Source organism: Ciconia boyciana, chromosome 9 (assembly GCF_034638445.1).
Source record: "Ciconia boyciana chromosome 9, ASM3463844v1, whole genome shotgun sequence".
In the NCBI taxonomy this organism is placed as follows: domain Eukaryota; kingdom Metazoa; phylum Chordata; class Aves; order Ciconiiformes; family Ciconiidae; genus Ciconia; species Ciconia boyciana.
Genome location: NC_132942.1, coordinates 8,543,907 through 8,552,680, shown reverse-complemented (window position 1 = coordinate 8,552,680; position 8,774 = coordinate 8,543,907). Strand labels below are relative to the sequence as shown.

Sequence of the window (8,774 nt, the reverse complement as noted above, 5' to 3'; positions counted from 1 at the left end):
CACACCAGAAACAGTTCTTCAAACACACATCAGGGACTACAGAGAGAGTTTTATCAGGAACATACCTTTCAGACAAAAGTTACTAAATCGTGGCTTTAAAGCAAGTAATGCATTTGTCAGTGCACTGCAGAAAAACAGACTGCAAATAGCCACCCATTAATGGTATTGAGCCATGCATGGACTTCTTGTGTAACTTCACAATCTGCTAACGCTCTTTAAGATCATGAGACCCTTTCTTTGGTAGCCAAAAGAAACAGGTGTATGCCACCTTCATTGAGACAACAAAGATAATTTGTTTCCTTATAGGAACTGTCCCTTTGCCATCATTCAAGTACTGATGAAAGTAAACACACGTAAGAAAGGCTACCACTAGTTGGTGTGGTAAAAAGACCCAAATGAGGTAAGCAATCTATCTCCCATTCTAGTGTTCCCAGAATGGAAAAGAAAGGTCTAAATATCAGACATACAAATAAGCAACTACTTGTTCTCTTTTTATGCTGCTGTTCATGATCTCTGGCCATCTGAGTTCAAAGCTTGACTGGGTGAAATGAGATTCCCCCTACTGACCTCAGACTTTTTATCTTCAAAGTAATGATAAAAATGGGATTGTTTTCAGAGAACTGAAAGCCTGATTTGTATATGCAACAAGCCATTCCATATTAAATCTATTGAGCATTTTACTTGCCTCAACATTACAAAAGCAATTTTTTCCAGACAGTGCAGAATAATTAGTTCACTCTTCACCAAGACAAGCTTTTCTCCATATTGTGCCTGTTACCCATACTGAGTTTCCACAGAGAACAGCCTGAACTCCATGCACGTATCAGACTATTAATCCCATGGTCAGAATCAAGAACAGAGTTTCAACATGCTGTAAGTTTTCACTGCCACCTCCCTCTCTGACAAACTAAACATTGCCACCTACTGACTCTCTCAAAGTCTGAGCTTTAAGTGATTTTTTTTGTTCCCCACTCCTAGACACAAAATGCACAACAGAGGCTGTAAGGAAAGAGCATTACGGCCCAGATAAAGAAACCACAAATTGACGCCTGATAATCTCAACTATTATTGTCGCTTGTTTTGTTCCACTCTTGTAGCTACTTTAAGATGTCAAATTTTAGTAATTTTAGTCCAAGTCTTGATCTTGCAACAATAAAAGACCCAACCATACATAACAAAGAGACAGCTGCATGAATTTGAGGACACCACAGTTCCTTACAAGCTTTATAATGGCACCATATGTTCTAGATTTGATAGTCCCAGGTACAGCTTGAATGCTGTGGTCCAAGTAACTCAGAAGAAGTAACATCTGTTGCTGCTTTTCCAAGATTTTTCCGTACCTATGGCTTGACAAATAAGAAAAAAGCTCATGATCATTCTTGTATCGTCCAGCTCCAGCAGCACCATAAGTAAAACATGATTTTAATTATTATTTTATATAATTACATTGTCAAACAAGAAATACCTATATAGTCACAAAAGTTTGTTACAGTGTATTAACAAGGGTTCTACTTCGCAGCTGCTGCACGTATTCTTTTGCTTGGTCAAAACCAGTCGTTGGTGGCTCTGGAGGAGGAGGAGGACCTTCCACCAACTTCACAAAGTAATGGCACCTCGTGATTTTCATAATGCCAAACATGCCTTTGCCATGGTAACGAATCCGCTTCACATAGCGGCCTCTGCCCGTCATTGACTCAGCTGAAGGAAAAAGGCGGGGGGGGGGAGAGAAGACTATTCAGTCAAGAATAAACTACTACACATCTGCAATTGAAACACTGTCTTGTCAGTGTATTTCTCATGACTGCATATGAAAAGTTAATTCTATTCAGGATTCTCTCCTCCATCTTTCTTCTATTACATTTAGCAGATTACTGCTATAGAGGAACCCGTGAGTTGAATTAACACTCTTCAGGAGCACCAAAAAGGTGAATTTAGAAAGCACGCATGCAAAGATAAATATATAGTAAAGGACAAATCCAAAGGAAGCTACACTGAACACTTACTAGATTATATAGCTCTTCTGAAGGTGGTATTAATTCCATTGCTTTTCAGCAGTTTGTCTCATGAATTCCTGTAGAAGTCTTACAGACTTCATTTTCCCTCCTTTCTCCCTTTATTGCATTCATCATAGGCATTTTCATTACCTACACATCCAGTCCTGCACTAGCAGATAAACCTTCTTGTGACAGAGGCCTGGAAGGCTCCAAAGAATTCTAATCAAATCTGTTCTACAATCCAGGTTACTTTAACCTTATGAGGTCAGCTTACTAACATTTATACCATATTTGGCAATATGGGAATTTTTTTTCTTTGGGCCTAAAAACACCTACAAGTAAACGGTTCTCTAACATTTTTCTAGGCAAGAAAGTGCTGTAGTTATTACAAGCTTATCCTGTAATCATCTATAACAAAGCCTTTTTAAGAAGTCTACTGTCAATATTCATTTACTTTTATACTGTTTCTAGCAGAAGTTTAGATTCCGATACTGCAAAGCTAGTAGTACCAGCCATGGACAAAGCTTCCAGCATCTATGTTCACTAGCAACATTAAAAAGTACTAAGTTTGCTTTTTGTTGTCTAGTCTACCATAATCATGTCAGACATCTTTCCCTTCAGGACTTTCTCTTTCTGCTCAGAAACCCCACTCTCAGATGAATGCATCTTATAAACAATACATCCAGCAGATGCCAGGAGAAGACCAGTCAGACACCAGCTATAACGAAATGATGGCTGAATGCTCAACAACCACACTAACTCCAGTTGTGCTGCAAGTTGGAAGCACATGCCTTTAAGTTCACTAGAAACTAGGTTCCATTCATTTCTGCTGATTTGAAGCAACAAAACCTTACTAAGGATGAAACTTTTTCATAGGTTAGGATGACATTTTTCTTCACTAAGAAAAAAAAAATGTACCTATATGTAAATTTGATTTGAATTCCACGTTGTGATTTCTTACTGCCATTTCCTGAGCTTCTAACAGAACCTGTAACAAAAGGAAAAGAAATGGAAATACTGAGTAGGAATTTAAGCAATGCTACTTCTTATCTCTAGATAAACTTGCAATTTCTTCCATGTTAAGTCAGTTACAGAAAAAGTATTCTATAGAGATCAAAACTGTTAAAAGACAGACATCTTTTACATAAGCATGTTCTTTGCATACAGACTGAAAAGCTTCAGGACAACTTTATTACATTTTTGGGGGAGGAAAGGGAGTGGAAAAGATGGTTCCCACCAGCATTCGTCAGCCTTCCATCCGTGGACCTTAGTCTAATTAGACATCAGACTAGAAACAAATTCCAAGGTGGGCAAAGTGAACTTAGGCCATTCAATATTTTCAGCTAATACAGGATACTCCTTTGTCATTATTATGCCAGAAATCAATGCTTTGGCCAAGAAAATTAGTAACTTGAGACTCCTAACAACTACAGTGTATGAAAAGCTTTCATGCCTTTACAGAACTCAGTCCTTTCCCTGACGATATCCTTCATCTCTTATGATTTTAAGAAGCAAAGCACATAGATGTAGCAGCCATTAGTGACAAGGATTCTGCATTATTTACCATGAACTTAACACCAAGCCTTGTTAGAGAGGGTACTCACATGTAATTTATTGTCATTACAAGTTAAAACAGCCTGCACAAGTGACTTCTGCATATTCATAAGTCACAACATTACATGACTGCTACAAAAACATTTTGTTTGAATATGATCCCAACAGGCTTAATAGAAACATAGAACCACATGGAAATAGAAACATCTCCAAACTTCTGGAGACAGGTATTGATTTTAAAGTTTCCTTTAAACTAGAAGTGTTAAAGAATACTACTACATACCTCTTTGATCACCTTTGCTCCCTTTTTATCATTAAATTCCAACTGAGCAAGAGCCTCATCAATGGACATTCCTTTTATCTGCAACAGAAGTGTTAAGTTAACTTCTGCAGTTAGAAGTATTTCCCTTCTCTTATTCAGAAGACAGTATTTAAATTATTTCGCCATTATAAAGAGCAAATAAAAACCTTCAGTTTCCTTAATTACCATTTCTTCAATGTCATATCTTACATACAGAACTTCTGAGCTAAATATTTAATAAATCTTGATAAAACATTCAATTTTTTTTCTTAAAGAGAAAAATAGCCCAATTACTATCCTTCCAAGTTCCCCTTGCCATCTACTACGAGGCAGAAACCAACATAAAAATTCTTCCACAGTGCATAATCTGCATATGATCCTGACTATACATTTGAGAGCATACTAGGATAAAGCAGCTAAACCAAACTACAAACAACTGTTCACTTGCACAGATGCATGCTCCTCACCAGGACTCTGTTATGAATATGCTGATTAGACTGTGATTGAACTAGGCCGATAAGGCAAATACAGCAATTGAATTTTGCATTCTAACAAATACAGTACAAAGTACTTTTTGCTTACCAGTTTTGCCAGATACCACATCTTATCTTTGCTGTATTTTATTTCCCTCCGACAGTGATATATTTCCTAGGTGGAAAAAAAAAGTTAGAGGACCAGTAATTGTGCTGTGAAAACAAGAATGGAGCATACGTGTCTGCTCCACAACGTATACTCTTACTAGGAACAAAATAAGCATGACTCCCCCTACTATACCATGAACATACTACATCAGGCATACCTTTGACATTTCAGACTAGAAGCATTATAAAAAAAGTAGCTAGCACACAGAAAATTTTAATATAAACTTATGAGAATTAGTTTATAAACAGAAGTCCCTGAAAAGGATAATCAGAAGATTTTTCATCACCTTTTCCTTTCCTCCTCCCCACCTTCTGAAGCAGTTTAAGACTGACATACCCATTCAGTCTTAAAAACACTACTCTGCTGTCAAGTCAACTTACTGGGATAGCAACTAAACAATATTACCAGAATGAACTTAATTAGCTCTTCAGAAATGAAGAGTTTCAAGTTTGATTGGCATGAAGAGCTGTCTCCAAAGACCCATTTAACATTATTACTGTACCAACAAGGACCAAAACTAGCTAGTAAAATTTAACATCAATACAAATTTGAAAGAGATGGCATTCTTTATGAACAGGTAAAAAAACTGATTTAATAAGCAAGTTGGTTGATAACTGCATTTTCACATACATTACATTAGTCAGCACAGGACACAGCATGTATTTCTACATCCTAGGCCATAATGTTCACAGAAGCGATAAATGCTCCTGGCCCATAAAAGTACACATCCAAAAAAACCCTATTCTTTTGAGATGCAAATACTTTACTTTGCCAAGCAGTATGCCTAACAGAGGCCACAACACATTAATTCCCAGTGAAGAACAATTACAAAAATGGAATTCCAAAATATCAGTTCAAAAGTGAGGAAATACTGAAGAATTCACCTAAAATTCTCCCAGGCTGTGGTGTAGAGAAAGCAGCACCAATTAGTCCCTTCAGTGATCAAATACACAACACTTAAGTTTCATGTGTGACTTAAATTAAGAGGTTTGCTTCTGCTCACATTTAACTGTACCTCCCAGTTATAAAATGATCAATAAAAGGGGACAGGGAGAAACAGGCATAAACCTGCTGTTATCAAAAACTAATCTGTTATGACTGCATTTAAAAAATTGACCATGTTACTTATGGTGACTTTTCCAAAAGTTGTCTTGAACAGCTAGCAGAAGGCCCTATGCTGAGCATACAGGGAACAAGAAGATTTTAGATTTTTTGCTTTGGTTTATGGTATAGTAAAGCACAAGTTATTGTGCAACAGACTGAAAAAACAACTCTGCTGTACGGTATAGAATAGTTTCCTAAGAAAAAACTTCCTGCAATCATATGCCACATCTGACTCGCATGTCCCTCCCCACATAACTTTAGAACCTCCCAGTCCATATTAAACATTTCAAGCAACCCCTATGGCAGAAAACCACCTCTAAATAGCTGCATTAAGGGGAGGCCACAGCAAGAGGCAACACTTTATCAGACCTCAGAAAATCTATAAACGCAGAGAAATTAGGCAATGAAAAGACCATGTGCTCTTGTACCTACAGCAAACAGAACCACTAGTTCCACTACTCAAGGAAAGTTACATTTATATCTTTGTGCACAGAAGCAACAATACAATCACATTCTTTAGTCATTTACTGTCATAACAAGTGTATAATGATACATCCCAGGTAACTTCTACCTCCTTGTAGTTCAGAGACTTCTACCAACAGAGGATGGCACCTTTGCAGTTCACATCACATATTAGGTAGGTGATCAGCTACAAGCAACTTGAAGCTCCAATATAATTTAGAAATAGAAAACATTCAAAGTGATGTTAACTTTTACAATATAAATATGCCAAACTGACTGAAATCTTAAATAACAAGTAAATAAGCTATCAAACTAGTGCCTTGTGGAGTTACCCAGAGACAGTGACAATCTGTTCAGAAATTGCTAAACATAAACAGGTAAGGAAATTCCCTGGTGTATCCTTACAGCTGGTCTGCGAGGTTCTCCGGGCAGCTGCGGAGGGTAAACAATCCTGTTCTTTTTCTCCCACTTCCCAAATTTCTCCAGAGATGTACTTGTGTGGATGCATGACAGAGGAAAAAGGCTACCGGATGCTAGCCACCTGCAAGACAAGACCACAGTCTTTGCTGCTGAACGCAAGAGTTCTTTGTCCCTGCGCAGTTTGTCTGGAAAATTGTTTACTTACCTGTCTTGACAAAGAGAACTGACACATTTGACTACTCACAAAATAAAGCTGTTCAAGTCCTCTATAGTTTAGGCTGAAAGGGCTTTTTAATTCAACAAGAAGCCTCAGGCTTCCTAAAGCAAACCATGAACCGTAAGTCACATTTGTATAGCATGAGATTCAACGACGTGTGATGATCAGGGGACACTTAAAGACACAATCACCTCTTTGTTCTTACGTGGGGTTCATTACTCACCCAAACAATTTCTATCTTTTACTTAGTTAACTCTTACCAACAAAATTTTTAGCAGTAAAGACTTCTAGTTTTTCAAGGCATTGAGTACAAAAAAAGTATTAGAAGTTTATAAATATTCATCCCTTCTGATATTTGAAAGGGTAGATAGTCTAAACTACTTTCAAAATGCAACAAGGTCAATACAAGACTGATAGCAAAAAAACTCTAGTTTTCAGTCAGTTCACTCACCTCAGATTCAGAAAAACCAACCTACATTTTGCCCCCTGCTGACTAGATAAAGCAGTACTGGGCAGCCGCTCACAGCTACAAGAAACAGATTAATTCAAGACCAGATACTCTGAGTTTTACTAAGGCTTCAACGGCTTTGTGTGGATAGCCAAACTGTGCAAAGCATTTTAAAAACGACTGGCAAACAGAACACATTGGTTAGTTTCAAGAGGATGTTGCACACCTTAGAAAGTTTTCACTTCCTATCAACAGAGAGTAGCATAACATACAAATTTAAACGTTATGGAATATTTTTTCAGGTATTTACCAAAACTGGTTTATTTGCTTAACACTTTAAAATTTTACTCATCAAGACAACAATTCATCACCACCAGACGTAATATCATTGATTAATACAGGAAAATATTTGACAAGCGCATGAATATCATTTTGCAATTTAACAACTTAAGCAGTAATGAATTAAGTACTGTATTCTTAGTATTAGCAGAACACATTAATACATTTGACAAACTAAGGAATCTTACATTCTCTCTATCTTAAGATAATCCAACCTCATGTGAAGAGCAACTCTATTTATCCTAACTTTAGGAAAAGAAAGAGGACACAAATACATTTTAAGCAAAAGAAAACAGTGACAAGCAACAAACAAAAGTACATTATGTATGGGTAAGAAAGGGGAACAGGAAAGAAAAAAGCTGAGCATCTTTCTAGAAAGAATCATGCAAAAGCACTAAGGGGCAGACATACAGACTAGAAGAACTGAGTAAAACAAGTGATTAGCATGTAACTGTTCAGCTGCAAGGCCGTAAGCAAAGCACAAGCAACACAAGCCTATTTCTTCTTCCCTCAGTGACACAGGTCTCTGCAATTTATGTCCACAGGCTCTAGCAGAGACCAAAGCTCTGCACCTTGAGAATCCACATCAGCCTTTCTTCTGAAGTCAGGGATACAGTCAGCAGTGACCAGTGCTCCCCCAGCACAACTCTGCCATTCCTCCAGACTGAGGGGAAAGGCCCGCAACTACAGAAGAGCAATGACTGGGGAGAACGCAGAGGGGAACGACGGGTACTGTATTGCTGTGACCTGCACCACAAAGTCGGAGGAAATCTGGATGCCCGATAGAAAGAGGTCAGGAGAGAAAAAAAGACGCCTCCATCACGCCACAATCTCCTAGTACATAGAAAGACGGAGACACGGAGCGACCTGTTCCCCATAGCTCCAGGGCAGGGCGAGAAGGCCGAGCCAGGCGACCCGGCGAGTCTCCAGACCCGGAGAGTCCCCAGGCGAGGCGGCCCGAGTCCCACAGCCCGGGGCGCCAGCGGAACAGCCCTTCTGCAGGACCACGGCAGAGCCAGACTCACCTCTCCGGCCTCGCCCAGCCGAGGAGACCGCACACCCAGGCGCTACCTGCAAGGAGGCAGGGCAGTGAGGAAAAAGCAGGCGAGAACCCCCAAAACCAGCGCTCCGCTCCGTCCTCTCAGACTTACCCGCGCTGACCGCCCACCGCGCCGCCATCTTCCCCGCCTCGCTTCACGGCAGGCGCTCTCGGCGCGCGTTCCTCGCGACGTTTTGCGACGGCGTGCGCGGCGCTTGGCGGCCGTGCCCGCGGCGGCCTGGCGGGGCGCGTGG

General features: G+C 39.5%; 1 protein-coding gene across 2 annotated transcripts; it reads right to left on the bottom strand.

Moving 5' to 3' along the window:
- Positions 1–664: 664 nt before the first annotated feature.
- MRPL22 (mitochondrial ribosomal protein L22) lies at positions 665–8,766 on the bottom strand. 2 transcript variants are annotated; one of them, XM_072873659.1, is made up of 8 exons: positions 8,633–8,756; positions 8,507–8,552; positions 6,463–6,598; positions 4,432–4,497; positions 3,832–3,909; positions 2,913–2,982; positions 1,466–1,698; positions 665–1,346 (listed from the first exon to the last, which is right to left on the bottom strand). In XM_072873659.1, exons 1-7 carry the CDS (start codon positions 8,658–8,660, stop codon positions 1,487–1,489), a joined length of 636 nt encoding a protein of 211 aa, XP_072729760.1. In that variant the 5' UTR covers positions 8,661–8,756; the 3' UTR covers positions 665–1,346; positions 1,466–1,486. The 2 variants fall into 2 exon arrangements, with proteins under 2 accessions (XP_072729760.1, XP_072729761.1); XM_072873660.1 differs by lacking the exon at positions 8,507–8,552 and having other exon boundaries at positions 665–1,698; positions 8,633–8,766.
- Positions 8,767–8,774: the final 8 nt, after the last annotated feature.

Bases quoted from the DNA above. Each gene is read 5' to 3' on its own strand.
- MRPL22 (XM_072873659.1), bottom strand. From the start codon at position 8,660: ATGGCGGCGCGGTGGGCGGTCAGCGCGG. The intron at 8,553-8,632 runs GTAAGTCTGAGA...GCCTCCTTGCAG, and splicing joins GCGGTGGGCGGTCAGCGCGG to GTAGCGCCTGGGTGTGCGGT. The intron at 3,910-4,431 runs GTAAGCAAAAAG...CTTCTGTTGCAG, and splicing joins TGTGGTATCTGGCAAAACTG to ATAAAAGGAATGTCCATTGA.